The sequence below is a fragment of the Pocillopora damicornis genome, chromosome 10 (assembly GCF_964200805.1).
Source record: "Pocillopora damicornis chromosome 10, jaPocDami1.2, whole genome shotgun sequence".
Classification (NCBI taxonomy): domain Eukaryota; kingdom Metazoa; phylum Cnidaria; class Anthozoa; order Scleractinia; family Pocilloporidae; genus Pocillopora; species Pocillopora damicornis.
In genome coordinates this window covers 1,154,490-1,175,518 of record NC_142679.1, presented here as the reverse complement: position 1 = coordinate 1,175,518, position 21,029 = coordinate 1,154,490, and the positions used below count along the sequence as shown (strand labels likewise).

At 37.0% G+C, this 21,029-nt stretch overlaps 3 protein-coding genes and 1 long non-coding RNA gene across 10 annotated transcripts in view; 3 read left to right on the top strand and 1 right to left on the bottom strand.

Annotated features, from left to right (window-relative positions):
* The first annotated feature begins 1,798 nt into the window (after nt 1-1,798).
* On the top strand, nt 1,799-5,138 carry LOC149038378 (poly(U)-specific endoribonuclease-B-like). The gene is made up of 7 exons (XM_089185000.1): nt 1,799-2,158; nt 2,485-2,669; nt 3,130-3,278; nt 3,525-3,603; nt 3,739-3,875; nt 4,267-4,565; nt 4,822-5,138. The coding sequence occupies exons 1-6, from the start codon at nt 2,076-2,078 to the stop codon at nt 4,561-4,563; spliced, it is 930 nt and encodes a 309-aa protein (XP_089041126.1). The 5' UTR covers nt 1,799-2,075; the 3' UTR covers nt 4,564-4,565; nt 4,822-5,138.
* A 782-nt stretch (nt 5,139-5,920) lies between these two features.
* On the top strand, nt 5,921-10,295 carry LOC113667755 (endoribonuclease endu-1). Of its 2 annotated transcripts, none has more exons than XM_089185002.1 (7): nt 5,921-6,007; nt 6,781-6,965; nt 7,409-7,557; nt 7,869-7,950; nt 8,138-8,259; nt 8,497-8,786; nt 10,017-10,295. In XM_089185002.1, exons 2-6 carry the CDS (start codon nt 6,896-6,898, stop codon nt 8,782-8,784), a joined length of 711 nt encoding a protein of 236 aa, XP_089041128.1. In that variant the 5' UTR covers nt 5,921-6,007; nt 6,781-6,895; the 3' UTR covers nt 8,785-8,786; nt 10,017-10,295. The 2 variants fall into 2 exon arrangements, with proteins under 2 accessions (XP_089041128.1, XP_089041127.1); XM_089185001.1 differs by lacking the exon at nt 5,921-6,007 and adding an exon at nt 6,312-6,462.
* The window catches only part of LOC149038377 (uncharacterized), a 31,967-nt gene continuing 21,017 nt past the window's right edge, over nt 10,080-21,029 (bottom strand). Inside the window, exon 3 of one of the 3 annotated variants that reach the window (XR_016180473.1) lies at nt 10,080-10,218. This is a non-coding gene — a long non-coding RNA (uncharacterized LOC149038377). Of the gene's footprint in view, nt 10,219-16,268; nt 16,619-18,786; nt 18,980-21,029 lie in introns of those variants that run through there. The other 2 variants (XR_016180472.1, XR_016180474.1) reach the window with 2 other exon arrangements.
* LOC113667677 (uncharacterized) lies at nt 11,687-20,078 on the top strand. Of its 4 annotated transcripts, XM_089184993.1 has the most exons (12): nt 11,765-11,849; nt 13,047-13,133; nt 13,286-13,431; nt 14,174-14,416; nt 14,938-14,952; nt 15,404-15,418; nt 16,141-16,275; nt 16,898-17,053; nt 17,782-17,913; nt 18,417-18,596; nt 18,814-18,948; nt 19,409-20,078. In XM_089184993.1, exons 4-12 carry the CDS (start codon nt 14,182-14,184, stop codon nt 19,615-19,617), a joined length of 1,212 nt encoding a protein of 403 aa, XP_089041119.1. In that variant the 5' UTR covers nt 11,765-11,849; nt 13,047-13,133; nt 13,286-13,431; nt 14,174-14,181; the 3' UTR covers nt 19,618-20,078. The 4 variants fall into 4 exon arrangements, with proteins under 4 accessions (XP_089041120.1, XP_027039337.2, XP_089041119.1 ...); XM_089184994.1 differs by lacking the exon at nt 13,047-13,133 and having other exon boundaries at nt 11,687-11,849; XM_089184992.1 differs by lacking the exon at nt 13,286-13,431 and having other exon boundaries at nt 11,766-11,849.

Sequence of the window (21,029 nt, the reverse complement as noted above, 5' to 3'; positions counted from 1 at the left end):
AGTTGTCATACCTGTTGCCTAGCGTAGAGAAAGTGACCTTAAGGACGGCATAGGGAACATCTCAAAATACGGTATACTGCACTACTCACACAGTACCAAGTGTGTAACCTGCATTATCATCCATAGTGATTGAGAAAAATAAATCGCAAGTAAAAGGTGACAACGTGACATCTGTAGAACAGTAAAGAATGCATTGGAATATTCATGTTCTCGCTCCTTCATTCAGTGTCCATTGACCAGTTCCTTTATTGGCTAGTTCCTTTATTTTCTTGAAAAGTCTTAATTTTTTAATAAAATGGCGATGGATTCTAGCCAAACTGGTCAAATAATTATCAAGGATATCGCAGAACGAAATGATTTCAAAGGCGAAGAGAAACGAACGAAAAAATACAAAGCCGCAGGTAAACATCCCACGTTTTTTAGTTATTTCTTTTTTTCAAATAACTCTATGTTGGCGTATAGAGTGGTATGTATATCTCACACCAATCAGAGCGTCGTTTTTAACTCGTGGATACGCGATAGCGTAGAAACGAGTTGTCGTGGGCTCTGTGGGATATGCAAATTGGCGTGGACCCTTCGTAATTAGTCGGCTCCGAACTCGAGATCTATCCTTCCGAATAAGTCCGAATTCTTGGGGCCATTGTGACTGCATCGATCGTTACGATGTTTATTGTCTTTACACGGCTGTTCCGACATTTATTAAAATGAAATGGAAGAAATTACGCCGTTAGTTACTGGCGTAAAATCTTATATATATCACCGACTGGGAGAAATTACGCCGTTAGTTACTGGCTTAAAATATTTCTTATATATATATATATATCACCGACTGGGAGAAATTGCGCCGTTAGTTACTGGCGTAAAATCTTATATATATATATATATATATATATATATATATATATATATATATATATATATATATATATAACTGCAGACAGTACTGTTTCGGCCTTCTGGGCCTCATCAGTGCAGTGCTGATGCTAGGATGGAGGTAAGGCAATATAGCCACCCCAAGTGATCTCACACATGTGGGATCACCTAAGCCATGCCAGAGTGCTCAAACTAGAAAAACTAGTGGGCGCGCATATATATATATATATATATATATATATATCACCGACTGGGAGAAATTACGCCGTTAGTTACTGGCGTAAAATCTTACATATAAACACCACCGACTGGAAGAAATTACGCCGTAAGTTACTGGCGTAAAATCTTCCATATAAAGACTACTGACTGGGAGAAATTACGCTGTTAGTTACTGGTGTAAAATCTTCCTTATAAACACAACCAACTGGAAGAAATTACGCCGTTTACGACATTTTTGTTCTTTTCCGCGTTAATACTCTTTCCTTTGTAAAATGTAGACATCACTTGCAATGTTTCAATTAATCCACCCACCCCCAAAAAATAACTCTTGCATGCATAGCATGCATATGTTTTTTTAAGTTTATCCCAAGTGTATTTAGGTATCACCTAGGAAGCCTGAGAATAATTTTTTTTTGTTGTGGAGATATTCATGTTAGTAACTATTTTCCCTTTGTCGATAAACTTCGATATACCCTTAGATCGATAAAAGGACATGTGATAAGGACATGTGAACCCCAATGACTTTGAAAGTAATCGATATTTTAATGGCTATAATTATCGTTGATATTTGAAACTAAAAGGACAAGTCCTTTCACGCTTGGATTGCTAAGAGAAAGAAACTTTATTTATAAGTGCATGTTCTTAGTCAATCGATATCTCAGTGCATCACCAGGGTTTATATTTTGTTCCTGAGTAAATTACGTTCGAAGTTTATTTCAATAAATGGTTATGCAAAGGCTACATTGTACATACATTCCTCACTATATGATGTTCTAGGGGCTGATATTTCATAAAAAAATTTTGAAACCATTACTACTTACAACTGGTTGCATTGTTAATTATTTTCTTTCACTTCCTGAGGACTTCCCGCTCTAGACCGGAACTTTTAAATATTCATGGCATGATCAAGTAAAAATTCTTACTTGGAGCGCAGGAATTTTTAACTCCAAGAACCTCGGTGAAAGAACGACCAATTCTGACAGATGTATAATTGGTGTACAAAGAGAGCGATCTTTAACATGAAAATCTTGGTATTTATTTTGCTGACTTTACCTTATGACGCGAGGTATTTTTCTTTTCTTTCATTTTGTACATGAGAGGGGCCCATTGAATGGCTCAGCTAGCATTTATTACTCCAGAGTTTAGACGTTTTTCATCAACAGTTAGTGTAAACTATGCTTTAGACTGAAACTATGGTCTTTTTCTTTCCTCCTCTGTTCAGTGCAAGTTATTTAAAAGTTTATTAATATTCGAGTCTTGTAGCAGTGACTACTCTCGAACAGTTGACTTGGTGTATCAATAATGTTCTATTTGAGAAGTTTGTCATTTAGATGTAGAAGGACGATATTCCTCAAATAACATCAAACAACGTCTTTTCCTTCTATGTTCAAGGTCTCTCAACCTTGGAGGTCACGTTTGTCAAAAAATGTGGAACGACGCTGAAAATAATCTGATTATTCCTGGAGAATTAGCTGTTAATGAGGGAAATAACTTAGATCCAGTGTTCACATTGGTGCACGGAGCAGGGGCTCAGGGGTACCAAAAACTTCAAAGCGAAGAGTTCACCCGATTTCATGGTATAATAAATAACTCTCAAGTGTCATTTTCATACAGAACCTTGTAGGGAACTTTTCAATGACGGATGGACATTTTGAATTACATTTTTCAATGCTATCACCGCTCGATAGGAGTGCTAGAAATTTACTTATTAAGACTGACGAGAAAGTTCTCAACTTTTCACTTTGCAATGCATATGTTCTGTAACGTGCAATGTTGATGTATATTTCACAGAAATGATGCGGTCGTAGATTGAAAGATTCTTGATTGAGACATAGAAGACTAGCAAAACAAACAATCGTAAATGGCTGTCGCTTTAAAAGCGGATACAATTTTCTATGTTCTAAACAGTTAAAGCCACCATGTCGAGATAGGAAATGAAGATAATTGTTCATTTAAGCAGGTTGGAGTAGCTTAGAGATAGGTTGGCGTTAACATTTGATAATCGCGTTTTTTTATTTTTTATTTTTTGTCTTACAGATATATTGGTCGACTATCAAGCTCAACCTTACATTCCTAATCAACAGCACATAAATGACTTCATCAGTGCAATAACCCAACCCTGTGGACCTGTGGAAGCGGCACTCAGCTACCTGAAAACTCAAGCGAACGCACTGCCTGTTGACGTGGTATGCTTTGTGCTTGTCAAACTCATGATCTAAAAAGTCAATAGGCTCGTTTCTTTTCGACGCAAGATTATAAGATAACCTTTTACCATGCTTAAAGCTGTATATTTCTATGAAAAAAATAGTTAGCAATCGTAGCATCAAAACAAAGCATAGAGTTAAAGTATATTATTGCCAAAGTGGGAAATATACATTTCGCTTTCATGGTATTCAAGTTGTGATAACTGCTACGTTGACTCTTTCGTTCAGACAACCTTAGACCAGTTCAGAACCACCTTGAAAAGCCTGTGGTTTACCAACAGCAATGGCTTTAGGCATGTATTTGTTGGTAAGTAAAATTTCTTAAAGGTCTTCGTAGGTCTATCACAGTTCCAGACTTGACATAATCAGCTACGAAAGCTACAATCTACAAAGCTTAACATCCAACCTAACCCAATGCTGTGTTCACGTTTCGCTTTCTTAGGTGAACAGTTCCAGCACAAAGTCCCAAACGAAATCCGTTACAAAGGATTTCAAAACTGGTACCAGTACTACACCGAAGAAAATAGACCGAAAATGATAGAGAAACAGAATCCACCGACATTCGTTATGGACAAAAGGGTCTGTTTTTCTGCAGTTAATTTATTTAGACGGAAACTCTTTAGCTGTATGTGCTTTGTGATGTTAAAATTCTGGCAATTGTGCTCTAGAACTAAGCAGCCGATCTCGCTTAGAATTGAACAGGTTTTTTTTAACCCAATCAGCAAAAGCTTCATATCTTTTCTTAAAAAAGTGTTTGCCATAAGTATCATCATCTTTAGTGCTTTTCCGAATTAAATTTCTTCCTCTGAAATTGCGTCATATAACAAGATATGACGCAATCCTCGACCAATCAGAGCACGCGAAAATAAACAAAATAAAACGCGGGTGCGCAAATAATGCAGCAACGCTTTGAAACATAAAATTTTTAATGAAAGATCACTAAGTTTCTAACTTTATATTTCATTGGTAGCCAACCTTTATAAGGGATCTTAAATTCAAATGGAAAGGGACGAGTAAGCAAGGATCTACAGACAACCGTATGTTTGTTGGAACCAGCCCATCTTTCGAATTGGCCTTATTCACCACTTGCCTCCTCAAAGGACGAGGTATTGCTGGAGGAGTACATCCACCTCCGGGACCGTATAGGACAACCAACTGTGATTGCACCATCCATGTGCCTGGAATTGGGGACAGCACAGTAGAAGTAAAGACCGTCGAGAACCAGAATGGCAAGGTCGTTACAGCTGCCCCTACAAATGTCCATTAGACGTAAGATTATGGTTCAGTGCTATAACTCGAGGTTTATCAAGAACTTTTAATATTTTAATATAATTGGAAGGAATTTGCGAGGATTGAAGTTTCCCCTTGCAATATCCCTCGAGATGAAGGATGTCGTTCTTGTTGTCAATCGATTACGGTGTACAAACTAAGACTGGTTCATAGACTCATGCCAGCAATAACTTGTCATTTCGTGAATTTTGGTGAAAATAACTTATGAATAGCTTCTTTTTTTTTTTTTTTTCAGATAAACGGCACACAAAGATAACAGCCGAGACCATTACCAAAGATTTCCGAATTATTACAAACACTAAATATCACAAAATAAGTAATCAGTTCCGGGATCTCGTTCAGCAGATAAAAATGAAATAGCAGGTAAATGTTCCTTGGTGGTTGCTCACCGCCATTTCTTACCTGTCTGCTTTTTCTCTTGCTGCTTCTAATCGTGAGCCCGGCACAGGCTACACAAAACCAAGAACCCATCACATATGGGCTGCTGACAAGACTAATAAACGATTTATAACCTCAAACCAGTGATAAAATAAATAAACATTTGGCTCCTAACCAGTTAAGAGATCTTTTTGTGTGTCAATTTAATGTCCTGGATACGAAAAAAAAGTTCGATCACCAATTTTCTCCGTATGGAAAGTGAGTACATGGTAAATCAGTTTTTTAAATTTTAATTCAAAAGGAACCATTTTATAAAAAAAAAGTACTCGTGGCTCTAAAGTACTTCTGACGACTTTGGGTCTCCATCTAATCACCTGGTGCCAAAGTAAGATTTTCAGCTTATTCCCCAAAACCGCTTGGGAGCTATCTAAACTGATGCGATGAAAACAACGAGAAAATCAATCGCATCAACTTAATTACAAAGCAGTGCACACGGATCGGTTTTTTACAGGAACCTGCCGCACCTTTTAGGAACAGAATACTCTCTGAAATATTGATTAACCTTAATTGACTGTAAAACACTTGCGATTTAGAATCCGCACCTTTTAGGAACAGAATACTCTCTGAAATATTAATTAACCTTAATTGACTGTAAAACACTTGCGATATAGAATTATAAAGAGATGACTGTGGTAACAACTCTTCACGACACTCTTTAATTGCCTTTTAAGTGGTTCTTTCAGTAACTTGCTCATTTCTAACCTTTCTTTGAATAGTTTTCATTTCCGGACTAGAATGTCCGCCGAAAAAGATTATAAGGAACGACAAACAGGCAAATAGGGAAGCTCGAAGGAAGAAGGATGACCACAGAAGGCTCTCACTGATATATTAACTTTTAAGTATCAGTGGTAACGTTCATAGAAATAATTTTGTTATGTTGAGACACTTGTCTTAACATAACACACAGTTGGTGAACTTCATCAAACCGTTGCATCGAAATGAGGCCATTCTATACGTACCGACGAAACCTAAAGACTGTGAAGGTAATCGATATCTTAATGGCTAAAGGGTAAATATCTTTAAAAAAAGGGATATCATATCAGGAAAGGATTAATTACATAAAGTAAAGTTTAATGCTACTCAATGCTTGTTATTTCGAACGATAACGAATCCTTAGTTCCTCGAAAAATATCACATTCTAATTGCTTCGTTCAAATTCTAACAGCGAGATTACAACTCCTTATGACTGCTCTCCTCAGTGAATAAAATGTTCATCTTTTTATGTTAGCTCTCATTGTTTTCATGTCACTTCAGTTTATTTAAATATTTATAAATCGAACCGGCAGAAATTGTTACTAAGTGCGTAGGAATTTTACCTCCAAGAAAGTCGGTGGTTGAACGACCAATTGTTATAGACTGACATCTCGTGTACTAAGAGGGAGATCATTGAGATGAAAATCTTCGTCTTCATTTTGTTGACTTCACCGTATGTCGCGAGGTAATTTTATTTCATTTCGTGTGTGAGCGAGACCCAACAAATGGCCTAAACTAGCATTTATTAAACCAAATCAACACTTGCACGTCCGTGTATAAAACTGCTTTAAGTGAAGTTATCACCCCTTTCCTACCGACGTTTTCTTTTGTTCAGAGCAAGGTAACAGATTCTTCGTATTCCAGTCCTTTAGCAGTGACTCCGCTCCACTATTTGAACTTAGTGAATCAATAATTTTACATTTGAAAAATTTTTCTATTTATAGAAAGGTGGACAATATTTTTCAAATTACTGCAAAAGACATGTTTTCCTTCTATTTTTAAGTTTTCTCTACCTTGGAGGTCATGTTTGTCAAAATATATGGGATAGTGCTAAAAACAATCTGCTGCTTCCTGGAGAATTAGCTGTTAATGAGGGAAATTACCAAAACGCGTTGTTCATGTTGGTGAAAGGAGGAGGATCCCGAGGAGATCAAAAACTTCAAAGTGACGTCTTTACCAGCTTCCATGGTATACGTAATTGTTTTGTTTTTGTTTTTTTAATAACCTTTTTTCACAAACCTTACTGATAAATTTTCGATGACGAAATAAAAATAAAAGCAGAATTCTTCGCTGCGATCATCGCTAGAAATGGTAGTTAAAAATTTACTTGTAAAATGAAACATCATTTATGTTCATTCATTTTCTTTTAGTCGATCCACATTTCATAGGCTTGAAATGAGTCTAGTTGTTTTGAGAGGTATGGAAAATGTTCATTACATCATACAAAACTGAAGTCTCTGAAATAGCGTGAACGAGTTAAATATTTAGAAAAAAAGGAAGCAACCTATTTTCATTCTGACCAGCTGAAGTGACCATAAAAGAGACAGTGTTGGGTAGACGTTGACAATATTTAAAAAAAAAAAATTGGGTCAACTAATTTATTTATTTATCGAGTTTGTCATGTTCAACAGATTTATTAGTTGACTTTCAAGCTCCCCCCCTGAGTTTTGATCAGCACCATATAAATGCCTTCATCACCGCAGTAACCCAACCAGGCGGACCCGGGGAAGCGGCATTCAACTACTTGAAAACTCAAGCGAACACACTTCCTCATGGCGTGGTATGTTTCACAGTCATCAGTTGCCTACCTATTTTTCTTGGGGGTGAAATTAAAAAAGCTCCCTGGTGACGCAAAGACGTAATTTAATGCGTTCGAACTCGTCACTTCTCAAAGCAAGATTGCAAAATAATATTTCATACATTCAGAGAAATTCATGGGTATTATGTTTGACAAAATGTAGCTGTTTTAAGTAGTATTAGACGAGAAAATAATGGAAAGTAATAAACGAAAAAAGAAATCAGTGATTTCAGCGACATACATTTCGTTCATTCTGTCACTCTTTTTTAACTTTTTGTGATATTAATTTGCAGTATACTACCATGCCACAGTTTAGACATCTCTTAAAACAAATATGGTTCGTGCACAGCCACGGCTTTAAACATGTTTTTGTTGGTGAGTTAACTTCTCAAAAATATTATTCCATGGTCTCTCTCAAGGCTCTCCATCTAAAAACTCTGCTCGAGTCTTATTCAATTCCCGTTCTCTAAAACTGCGCTAAAACGCTAAAATTGTGCAGACCTAAGTACATTAATTCCTTCTTGTCAATCAACTTGGGTGTTTATGCTTGTGCCAATCGCAGGAAATAAATTTCCAGCTTCCAACGAATACAACGGATTTCACAACTGGTACCAGTTCTACACGGAAGAAGTTAGAGGCAAAACAGGGATAATCTGTCTACCGAATGTCGAGGCGAACAAACGGGTCAGTTTTCACATTAAATAGTTATAGACGTGAACTTTATGCATCGAGATATGGCCTCTGCAGTTCATCTTAGAAATCACATCAAAGATGAATACTAGTAGAGGATATTCTACGAGTGTAGGAAGTCAAAAGAATATGAGCGGTTTAAAATAAGCTTGAATTTTTTGAGTAAATTCTTTTTAGGATGGTGCTTTAAAACGTGAAATTATGATTCCGTACGTATCATTTCATCTGTAGCCTTATTTCCTGAGGGATCTCTTGTTTACATGGAGAGGGGCAAAAAAAGCCAACCCGAGCAGCATGTTTGTTGGAACAAGTCCAGCGTTTGATTTGGCCTTGTTCACCACTTGCTTCCTTAAAGGACGCGGAGCTCGCGGAGGGTTATTTCCGATGGCACAGCCAATACCAACCTACTGTCGGTGCGATATAGATATGCCTGGGATCGGAACGAGCAGAGTAGAGGTTACAACCGTCGAGAAAAGTTATGGCAAGGTCGTCACAGCCTATCCAACAGCTGTTTATTAGAGGTAAGACTGAGTTATAACAAGACGTTTATCTAGAACTCTCATACAAACGATAGATGCTTTATTGTGACGGATAATAAAAATCGTTACAACAAACTACCACCAGTAGAACGCATCAACCAAAACTAAACGTTATAGTAGAAGGGGGAAGCGTGTTTTCTCATGGTCGCCTTGGACTTATAATGGTATATTTAGAACACAGGGGCTACTATCTATAACAGACAAACGCTTAATCACCAGTAGCAGCTGTGCCAAGAAAAAATAGGAAAAATGAAATAAAACGAAACAAGAAAAATAAGAGCAAGAAAGAAAAAAAAGGAACAAAGAATTCGAGAGAAGGAAGAAAAAGTAAAAATAACTGATCAATCAAGATCAACTTCTTTAATATCTTTAGGGAAACTCATGCAATTTAAGGGTTTTATCTCGAGACCTTTAATGAACCAGGAAACGAAAAAATGTTACTTGTTCAAAATCAACTTCAATTTTACTCTTGGCAAAATAAACCATGTCAATGACTAAGACTGGTTCTCATCCAACAGCTCGTATGAATCGCCTCTTTCTCTTTTTGTTAGCAGAAGATTAATCTAAATATTAAAAACAAGAACAGCGTTTTTAATTTATAGATGGTAGGTTTCGTTTAGGGACTTTTGGCGCGCTCGTAAAGACACTTCGCAATGTGTCAGCTGCGAGGATCTTCTAATTTCATCTCTCCACCGCAGTGCAAATATGTGAATTTTCATATATCTAAATTCTTCATTCACTTGGATGTTTATTTGTACCCTATTCATTGACCAGCTCCCAGTTGGCTTGTTAGCTCAATTGGTAGAGCACTGCACCGGTATCGCAGAGGTCATGGGTTCAAATCCCGTACGGGCCTGAATTTTTTTCAGGTCCTATTTACAACTACTAGTTTCAGTAGTGTTCTTAGCTGCGAGGATCTTCTAATTTCATCGTGTCAGTTTATTGTTTGTGAATTGTGTGAGGATGTCAAGGATTGGCAGTTTGTTTGTTTTGTTCTCTTTTTCTTCCCGAGTGAAGCGCAAATAAAGCAGTTATTTGTATCGATGCTGTGAAGCTATCGATCCAAACTGTTAAAGGTCTAGTCCATGAAGCGCAATGAAAATGAAAAAATGTAATATCCTTATCGTCACGTTAAATTTGAAACAAATGCTATCAACGACGCCGTTTTTATGCATTTTGTCAAATAACTGTATACTTCTTCTCACTCTTCAGATAAATGGCATTTGAGGATGATGAAAGTTGTCAGGGTCATTGTAAACCAAACATCATATAAGGCCGGTGTAGTCCGGTCTAAGCTCTTTGTCATTGGAACCGAGCGATAGTGAGGGCCAACGACATCTTTCGGTTGCCTTCCGCCATTTTTTCCTCCTACTTTTGTCTTCTCTCTTCCAGTCAAAGGAGAACCTGGAACAGGCTACACAAAGGCTATTCATGATTTAAAACCTCAAACCAAACGGTAATGAAATAAAATCAAAGGTCTTTGACCATCAATGGGTTAAAAAGTCTTTTTTGCGCCTTATTAATCACTTGATGAATACATGGAAAACAGTGCGCGTTGTTTTGAATGGAGAAAGGCAGAGGTTGCTCGTCGCGGAATCGATCCTTCTGAAAAGTGCGCATAATATAATAATGGTGATTGCAACTCGCTTTAAACGTAACCGCTAGGTCATATCTTAATTCAAAACATGCCCATCCATTGTCACAACACCAAGTGAGATCCCAAATACGCTTGACAATAATTTTTTTTTAGCGCGCTTTCCAAATGCGAACAATATAGACCCCATCTCTAAACGTCTCAGTTTTGAGAGAAATTGAAATATCAATAATAATTATTAATAATAATAATTGTAATATAAATAATGTTGTAAACCTATAATTCATCCCAAAACTGAGACGTTAAGGGGTGGGCTCGTTTTTTTGGCTGACATGTGAACCAATAGGAAGTAGCGTAATATGCAAAAACTCTCGATTACCTTGAGCTTCGTACCAAAGAGCTATTTTAAAAAATACTACACATATATTAATTCAATCCCTTTGATTCTAAGTTCTCAAAAGAGAAGGCTTAACTTTACCAAAATTCAATTTTGTTTAATTTCTTGAAAATGACACGAAAGTTTGGCCAAAATACTCTTTGAAGAAGTTATCTTCAACCGGCATGAAAAAGATTTCCAGTTGCTGCAAAGCTTGTGTGTAAGGGTCACTGAAGCTAACAAACACATCAAAGCGAGACCAAGAGACAACCCAGTTGTGGATTTGTGGTAAAGCAATCTATTTGTCAGCCGCCCATTGCAAGGAATTTTTTTTTCTTTAAGTTACGGTATGTAAAGGAATTTGAGACTGCCTTTAAATGGCTATACGTTCGTTATTCAAACATCTTTTCTTTCCTCAGTGCGTGGTTCAATATCGCCCTCTTCTTGACTTGTCAAATATTTCCTATCAATTCAAAACGGCAGGTCGGGATTTGATATATCTTTGTGTTCATTTGTCGAATCAAGATAACGATACACGAGGAAAATATCAACTTAACCCTCTGTTCACAGCACCTTAAGAAATGAATAGGAAACAATATGGAGATGTTCATAGTGACGATAGAGTGTAAAAGGTTAAGACAACACCCTCTGCAGATATATGGAAATCAGTGGAAATCAGAAAACAATGGGAAAAAGTGCATAATGTTTTGGTTATTTAGTTAGGCTACATCATCAAAACGTCCTCTATACGAGTCAAAGTACTCAATGGATAACATGTACGATGTCCAATCATAAGACAACTGAACACAGGCAAGATTGGGTCTCGAGAAGAACATTTCGTGATTAGTCCACCAGGAGAACAATGAAGACAGTGTTTTCTTGTCCCTTTTGTTTATGATTTCTATTGATGAAGAAATTTGAGCAAAACAAAGTATCATGCCATGCATGACATTTTCATATAGCAATGTGCGCAAATTTATTCGCTTCACTCATTTACTGCGTTGCTGAACGAAGCATCAAGAAATTTTGAAGTTTGCAGCTTTCCTAACGATCTCTCTTCACGCATCGCCCACAGGTAAGCTGAAAGATTGCAACAAATAACTAGCCGTAAGTCTCCTTTCGAGCATCTGACCTATCTGCAACGTAATCATTATAAAATTTATAACTCCTCACTGTAAAGGACGCTAAAAATATTCTAACAGCCTAAACGTGAAAAATAATCATTAAAAATTTATAGCATTCTGCTCACTGTAAAGGACACCAAAAATATTCTAATAGCCTAAACGTACAAACTACAACTCACAACTGCCGGAGAAGAATTGAACTTCTCAAATGTAATTTCTCGAGACATAATTTCGTTAAACGTTATGAACGGTTAGATTAGAATGTCGCTGATACAAATTCATAAATTGACAACATGGGGAATTTTGCTCCAAGTGAGATAGTTTTTCCTTACTCCTGATGCCAAATTACCATTGTGAACAGTTGGCTCAGGAAACGTACCCATTTATAAGAATTTATTGCCCGAAGTGCGAGATGAAGGTTCTCAAAATTTATTTTCAAGTTTTGGCGCTTTGCGCTGGAAAGGCGGTGTCCGCCCAAACATCAAGGGGTCAAGAACAAAACCGATTTAAGCGAGTAAGAAGTCCAGTGGACTTCACTTGTCGCTCAATACTTCTCATCCAAATAGGAAAATTTTTACCAGAAACTTGTGAAACTAAAACCATCATTTTAATATACTGAATGACAAAATATGCTTGAGGTTTCTAAAGGACGCCGAGTTTATGGATCACTTACTTTCAATCAGCATAATCTATTTGGGCGCCTAACTTGCCTTAAATCAGAACCATATTAACCAATCGACCGTTTAGTTTCCACATGAACGTAATAACTGTATACAAATGTGCTCGACACTGCAGATCGAGGCCAAAGAATTTGCCAATGAAGGGTAATCTTTTCACTTCTATGTCTTCCTACCATCCACTTGAGCTACATTCCACGGACGAAAAAAGGGAGCCCTTTCTGTAGTTTTAAATTGTGGTCCACCCCCTTCCTCCCGCGCGGATATTAAAAAAACAAATTAGCATAGATTAATAATTCAGCACCACGACTTAAAAGCTTTTTTCCTCTAAAGGCTAAGTTTTTGAGATGATTGTTCAATAAATGCTTCATGTGTGCTCTGATAAGCAATCGTACAAGTTGAAGACGATTCCTTCTCTATTCGATGTGGAATCAGGGTTTGGTGCCAAGTTTTCTATTTATATCTTTACAGAGGTATTTCAATAAAAAAAGTTACAAATCAGTGAATCGGATCATCACACAAGAGGTCATAAACAATTTTTGGCTCCATAACAATCAAGTAAGGTTTAATTACAAAACATTAGGCATACAACATTCAAAGTCACTGCGGTGGTAACCGTGCAAATTTAAGCTGGGCTTCTAACTAATACAAATGTAAAATACTCTATGCATTTTGTTCATAAAATGTTCCAATTTTCTTGCATGAGCAAGGGATTAAAAGTGGGGAAAGGTCTTTCTTCATTTCTATCAACACTATCGAATTAAAGTGTCATCGCGTCATTCAAGGTAATCCTTTTCAACCGCATTTTTCTAGCATGACGGACCTATTTGCATCAAAACCTTTTAAAATCACCGAGGTAAGAAGTCTGAAGAACCAAGAATACAAAAGAAGCCCCTTATCTCTCCTTCCCCGCTAATTACAAGCTATGTTTTTCTAAAGAACGGTTAAGAAAACATTAGGATTGGGCTAATCTGTTAAAAATATTCTTTGGTAGTAAAAAAAATTCCATTCCTTCGTACATATGGCGGTAGTTGAAAGCCCATCGTTTTTTTGTCTCTGATAACTGCAGTAAAGGTTACAAGAAAGCATCATTGACTTCCCACCCACTCGGCCTCCACTCAGCCCCAACTTTTCCCCTCCCCTCCCTCTCTCATCAGGGAGAAAAGTCATACTTTCATGACTACTATTTTCGAGACGTGGCAAGAGCTGTGACGCAGCTTTTTAAGAATCGTGAATCATTATTTAAAAATTTGAACTTCATTTCTGTTTTCTATTCTAATCGTAAACGCATATCTTGTTTTACAAATCGCACTGGGACTTTGACTTGGTAATAAAAAGCCGTCATCTCATAAATAAATAAATTCAAGTGATTGTCCCCGGTTTCAGAACCATGTTTACTTAAATAACGATAGAAAGGAAAAGAAACTCAGGTTCCTGGATTTCAATTTCAGAACTACCGCTTTAATTTACACGGGGAATATCGCTATAACTTATTTTATTGAGAGGAGATCTTAACTAATAGAAACAAAACCAGTGAAAGAGTTTCAAAATGAAGATCTATCATTGATGGTGGCCACATCATGATTCTTGCTCCTCAGCTAAAACAATGAAAACCAAGATTGTCTACCTTTTCACCTTACTTGCTTTGGCACCCATTATCCATGGCCGTCACACGTCCTCGAACCATCGGTACGAGAAACTCGACGAGTCTAAGCCCGTGGAATCGGTGGAGCCCGAAGAGATCGAGGAAATCAAGGATCCCGAGGAATTGGAAGATCAAGAGGAACTCGAGGATCTAGAGGAAGTCGAAGAATTCGAAGGACCTCCGCCTGAGGAGACTGGTAGGTGTAATATAAGGGGACTAAATATTGGGGGAAAATATGACTGCTTTAATACTTCCTGAAATGAAGCAACAAAGTGAAAATCGCGATAACTGCATCATTTTCTTCGTAGATAAAATTCAAAATTTTTCTCACGTGTAATCCTTGGTAAGATAAACCCTGACCGGTCAGTCGTGGAAGAGGAAAAGAAAGACGACCCTTTTTGTTAAACAAGTAGACAAATTATTCTATGATTCAGTGCTGTGAGGTAGCTGATGGAAAAAAAAAATATAGTAAGATCCTCAGGGCAAAGAAATTATCTCTCAACTATTCATTTATGAATATGTCCAACAAAACTAGGCGAACTTAAGATTTTCTGTAAAATTCAGTCTTGGTTTGTTCGTTTTCTTTATGTACTGAAACGTCAACTAAAAAGTATATTAAATCTGACTGACTAAGATTTATTTGAAAGCATATTTGTTATATCATGTCATATTGATGAAATCTTCTGTTCCTGATTTTTTTTCTTTATCTATCTACAGAGGAGTCTTCTGCAGGTAATTATACATTGATAAACCTTCGCTAGATCATTTTAAGTTGTTGAATTATCTTTTCTGTATGTTCTGAATAACCATTTCTAGATATATGTACGCCAGCAAGCTTAAGAATTGCTAGAACAATACCTCATGCGTGGCCGGGCTTACATACTTGCCACAGTGAAAAAAACTGATATCTTAGAAGACACCCAAACTGAAAACCTTAGAGGCACAAATGATCTTACGACTGGAACACAATCTGAGTTGAATTTTTAAGTAATATAGTTGAAAAGAAAATTGGCTGATTTTGACTGTTTTAATTTTCTGACCAACTGATACAAAGTGGCAATTTCTCTCAAACAAGCTGACAATCGATCGCTGAAGGGAAAGGAAGAGCGTTGATGTAATTATCTATTAATTCTAGGATACAATCATTTTTTTATTTATTTCCTGTCTTTTTTTTTATCCACAGAAGAGCTTTCAGAAGGTAATTTCACCTTAGTGTATTTCATAACAACATGACATTATCGAATTGTCTTTTTTTAATACATCATAACGAATAATAGTTCGAGATTACGAGAGATAAGCTGTATGCCATACAATAATAGGTGGATTTTACAGAAAGAAGCTTAAGTTTGACCTGTGCACCTGAAAAAGAACTTGTGCATGAAAGTGTGAGAGTCCTTTATGTTTCGGGAAATGAAAGCCAAAACGAATACCCAAGAAGCCTGAGCTATCTTATGATTAGGATATCATCCGCGTTAAATTCAAATACTAGAGTAACTTAGTGGAACAGAATATAAGTCCATTGATAATGCCATTTCTAATCAAAAGTTACACCGTCTTACCAGCGTGGCATTCGAAAGGACAGTTTTTATATCCGTCTTAAGATCAATTACTGAGGTGCTTTGTGAAGCACAGACTAATTATAATGGGTTAACCAGATCTATGACACAAATGCCCTCTGACCCTTTCAATCCCAAGGTCTAAATCAGTCATTTTCCTTCTTGTCTACTATACATTTCTAATACTTTTAGTTTTAAGAGTTTTGCATTAGACAAAAAAATAATCCTCTCGTTGAAATGCTTTTGTGTTCTTATAACTTGTGCGCTTGATATCGAAAGTGGAGGGATAAATCATGTCTTAATCGTCCTCAGGAGGGAAAGAGTTCAGTGAAGGATTCAATGCTTTTGTTATTTTCTTCTACAGGAGGAGTATGCAGTGTTGAGGCTGAGGATCGCAACGATTGCGGATGGATCGGTATCGATAATACCACCTGCGAAAACAGAGGTTGTTGCTATGACGAAACAGTGTCGGATACAGCATGGTGTTTCTATCCAACTGGTTTGTAACTATTAAACCATGGATAAGTAACTTAATAATCAAAGAAAAGTAAAGTGCGCTAGATCTAGCTTGGGAATGGATATTTTGGTCTCAGCCTAACTAAATCCATTGTATAATTAAGCCTCCGAACACCAAATGGTGGCGTGGCTCACAGCTCTGATTTGTAGTAACTTATTGGGTTCGACTAAATGGTCACAATCTATCTACATGTATTCCCAAAGCATCCAGACCAAAGCAGGTCAACCCGTGAGATTTTAGTTAGCCTGCGGGATTCAAAGCTCTCGCATAAAATCGAGGCGAGTGGTCAGCCAGTCCAAGATAACGCTAAAACCCTGAAATCGCCCTGTAATAAGAAAGAAGCGACATGAATAGTATGCATTCTCCTAACGTCCAACACAAAGAGCTTATACGTAGTCAAACATTCTGGCACTCTATTCCAGTCATCACCCATGGCAAGTGCGTCGCACACATGCGAAATCAAACAGGAAATTTATCATATAAAATAGATCAATCTAAGAAGAAAGATGTGTTTCTAAACCTTCTCTTTTTCTAAAATATAGTACAATATAAATCTTTTGTTAAAAATGTGTTGTTCAGATCTCTCCTTCTGTCAATTTTTCAGACAACAAATGTTATGGTATTGACCCAGTAGAAAGAGAAGATTGTGGGTATTCTGGGATACAGAGAGAGGAGTGTGAAAACGAAAGAGGATGTTGTTTTGATCATACTGTGCCAAATGTACCTTGGTGCTTCAAAGGAACTGGGCCACCAGCCGAAGGTAATTTCACCTTTGTATTTCATAATAACATGACATTATCGAATTGTCTTTTTAAAATACATCATAGTGAATAACATTTTCGAGATTACGAGAGATTAGCAGTATGCCATATAATAAAGAGTGGATTTTGCAGAGAGCAGCTTAAATATAACCTTTGCATCTGAAAAAGAACTTGTGCATGAAAGAGTGTGTGAGTCATTTATGTTTTGGGAAATGTAAGCCAAAACGAATACCCAAGAAGCCTGAGTGATCTTATAATTAGGACATCATCTGCGTTAAATTCAAATACTAAAGTAACTTGGTAGAACAGAATTTAACTCTATTGGAAATGCACTTTCTAATCAAAAGTTACACCGTCTTACCAGCGTGGCATTCGAAAGGACAGTTTTTATAACCGTCTTAAGATCAATTGCTGAGGTGCTTTGTGAAGCACAGACTAATTATGATTGGTTAACCTGATCTAAAACACAAATGCACTCTGACCATTTCAATCCCTAGATCTAAATTAGTAATTCTCCTTCTTGTCTTCCAGACATTTGTCATATTTTTAGTTTAAAGAGTTTGGCTTCAGACAAAAATAAAATAGTCCTCTAGTTAAAATGCTCTTGTATTCTTATCACTTGTGCGCTTGATATTGAAATTGGAGGGATAAATTGTGTCCTAATCGTCCTCTGGAGAGAAAGAGTGCATTGAGAGATTCAATGCTTTTTTATTTTCTTATACTGGAGGAGTATGCAGTGTTGAGGCTGAGGATCGCAACGATTGCGGATGGATCGGTATCGATGAGGCCACCTGCGAATACAGAGGTTGTTGCTATGACGAAACAGTGCCGGATGTAGCGTGGTGTTTCTATCCAACTGGTTTGTAATTATTAAACCACGGATAAGTAACTTAATAATCAAAGAAAAGTAAAGTGCGCTAGATCTAGCTCGGCCAAACGAAAACTATTGTATAATTAAGCCTCCTAACACCAAATGGTGGCATGGCTCACAGTTCTGATTTATAGTAATTCATTGGGTTCGACTATATGGTCACAATTTATCAACATATATTCCTATTCTTTCTGTCCAAGATGACGCTGAAACCCTGAAATCGCACAGTATCCCGAAAGAAGTGACACGAATAGTATGCATTCTGCTAACGTCCAACACACAGAGTTAAAACTCTTAAAGTCATTCTATTCCAAACAATCATCACCAATGGCAAGTGCGTCGCACATATGCGAAATCAAACAGAAAATTTGTCATGTAAAATGTACCAATGTAAAAAGAAAGATGTGTTTCTAAACCTTTTTTTTTTTAGCAAAAATACAATCTTTGTTAAAAATGTGTTGTTCATATCTCTACTTCTGTCAATTTTTCAGACAACAAATGTTATGGTATTGACCCAGTAGAAAGAGAAGATTGTGGCCATTCTGGGATACAAAGAGAGGAGTGTGAAAACGATAGAGGATGTTGCTTTGATCACACTGTGCCAAATGTACCTTGGTGCTTCAAAGGAACTGAGCCACCAGCCAAACCAGCCAATGACCCTTCAACTCTTGGTAAGGTTTTTGTTGGAGATTAAAAGAGCAAAAATCGCCAACAATGAAAAAAATAAATAGAAAAAGGTCCTAAAGTTTGGAATTCTTCCCTAACATTAATCACTAGTTTGATTTGCTTCTCTAATATTAAAAAAAAAAAAATGATTGAATTTTTCGTGAAATGAAACCCTGAGACAAGTTTCAGTAAAGTTTTAGTGAAGTTTTAATTCAAAAATAGGCGACATATGCGATGTCGAATCTGAGGATCGCAACGATTGTGGATGGTACGGCATCGACGAGGCTACTTGCGTGGTCAGGGGCTGTTGCTACGACGACACAAAGCCAAAAGCAAAGTGGTGTTTCTACCCAACAGGTAAAGAAAGCAGTTGAATACTGTAGTTAACCTTGGGAAAAGGATGTGACAAAAAGATCAAGTTCTTAGTCATGAATATTTAAATTCGACGGTTGGCCGTTTGCTGTACTATCTGAGATAAAGAGAACGTATTTGCAAATTAAGTCATATTTTATTCGGTTCAAATACGATACGTCTTTTTCACTCTGGTTGAATAAACAGTGTCTGCAGAATTCTATGTGGAAACGGTTTCGAGTTTAGACCTCATTAGTAAAATTATTTAAACAATTAAAAAGCAGTAGTTTTGTGAATCATTCGGGCTTTTCTCATCGCAGCGGTTTATCTATACTAAACCACGACGACTTTATCATCTTTCAATCAACATTTGCAAAGTAAATTTTCTTTTCTCTTAGATATTGCATTGTAACTTTCACCGCCTTACTACCCATCTTCATTGATTTCATTTTCTATTTTTCTTAAGACAACAAATGCTATGGTATTAAACCACAAGAACGCGAAGACTGTGGTTACATTGGTATTCAGCGAGAGGAGTGTGAGAACGACAGAGGTTGCTGTTTTGATCACACTGTACAGGGTGTACCCTGGTGCTTCAAGGCCACTGGACCAGTGAGTGTGGCCCCACCTGAAGTAGAAACTCAGGAAGGATCTGCAGGAGCCTCCGAGGCTTAGCTTTGAATGATCAATCCTCAATTGGTCGGTTTCTTTGGCATACGGTGAAATTTTTTTTTCACTCTAATATGAAAAAGAGCCGTGGATTCAATCTCAACAATTTCTTTTTGCATCTGATCTACGCTCCGAGAGATTCGCATTTGATTGACATTCATATGATGCCGCATATGTGTTGATCAGCCTATTTTTCATGTGAGCAAAGTAAAGAGGCGAGTTTAAACTAGGCGTTAAAATTGTTGCGTTGCTGTCAGGCTACGGTAAAGCATGTTTACTAGTGGCATGGTGCATGGCATTTTCCTAGAATATCGTTTGCGCTCTATTAAGAGTTAAAACACATGTTTTACGGGTTAAGTTTTGTTTGCATAAATTCCTACGAGTAATCTTTCACACTCTGGTTCCATATCATCTGCGGAACTTTTTTAGGCAAGGAGAAAATCTAATAAAGAATGCACTGAATGAAAGAAGAGTCTCAATTCAGCCACATTGCGTCGCACGAGACTACTAGCAAAAAAAAAATTGAATTCAAAATGACTTCCAAACCAGAACCAACAAAAGGTGAAGCAAAACAAATTAAATGCAGTTTATACGTTATTAAGGGCGAACACCATGAATAGTTCCTCTCACCACGGCGGACGCCAAATGTTTTTTAGTCCGCAAAAATCCAGTATGCCAATTTCCAGTGCGATTTGAAATTAAGCAATCTGTCTCTTCTAACAATCACATGGCGAAGATAAAAGATATCGCCTGTGTACTTTAGTACTCCCTAGACTAAAGTTAGGGCTCCAAAAAATTCCAGTTTTACAAAATTCACACCTAATTTAGTCTTTCTCTGTCATCTATCGTACCTAGTGCGTTATGCGTAGTGTACCCAGCTGCTTCTCAGATATCAATAACAAACAAACAAACAAAACGCAATCAAACGTAAAAGGTGAAGTGTGTTCTGTTGAAGAGCATTGGTGTTCTTTAAAGCTATTAGCTGTTTAAGATAAAAACATACTTAACTATATGTTTCGAAGTCCGAATTGCCTTTTACTCCAAAAAAACCACAAGAACCCTGAGAATTCCATGTTACTGATGAAGTATCCTTACTACCATTTCTATATCCTTCTGTGACTTAAATTTTAAAAGCCTGAAGGGTTACTTGCAACTGCCGAAGTAAAATTGTTCTCAATTTCATCCACTTGAACAAAATCGCTGTGAAAACCCAACATCACGTCAATGTTCTACAACGAAATAATAAATTTACAGGAGAAAACCGCTACATTTTCGAGGGTGCGTCAGCTAATAGTTATGTGTTAATGATCAAAGTACGGTTACTTCTCTAAAATTGGTTTTCATTTGATAGGTTTAGAGAAACCCTTCTTTAAAATAACTTCTTCCCCACGATATTTTTATTCGGACTGGCTAAAATA

Bases quoted from the DNA above. Each gene is read 5' to 3' on its own strand.
- LOC149038378 (XM_089185000.1), top strand. From the start codon at position 2,076: ATGTATAATTGGTGTACAAAGAGAGCGATCTTTAACATGAAAATCTTG. The intron at 2,670-3,129 runs GTATAATAAATA...TTTGTCTTACAG, and splicing joins AGAGTTCACCCGATTTCATG to ATATATTGGTCGACTATCAA. The intron at 3,279-3,524 runs GTATGCTTTGTG...TCTTTCGTTCAG, and splicing joins ACGCACTGCCTGTTGACGTG to ACAACCTTAGACCAGTTCAG.
- LOC113667755 (XM_089185001.1), top strand. From the start codon at position 6,416: ATGAAAATCTTCGTCTTCATTTTGTTGACTTCACCGTATGTCGCGAG. The intron at 6,966-7,408 runs GTATACGTAATT...CATGTTCAACAG, and splicing joins CGTCTTTACCAGCTTCCATG to ATTTATTAGTTGACTTTCAA. The intron at 8,260-8,496 runs GTCAGTTTTCAC...TTTCATCTGTAG, and splicing joins ATGTCGAGGCGAACAAACGG to CCTTATTTCCTGAGGGATCT.
- LOC113667677 (XM_089184994.1), top strand. From the start codon at position 14,182: ATGAAAACCAAGATTGTCTACCTTTTCACCTTACTTGCTTTGGCACCC. The intron at 17,914-18,416 runs GTTTGTAATTAT...TCAATTTTTCAG, and splicing joins GTGGTGTTTCTATCCAACTG to ACAACAAATGTTATGGTATT. The intron at 18,949-19,408 runs GTAAAGAAAGCA...ATTTTTCTTAAG, and splicing joins GTGGTGTTTCTACCCAACAG to ACAACAAATGCTATGGTATT.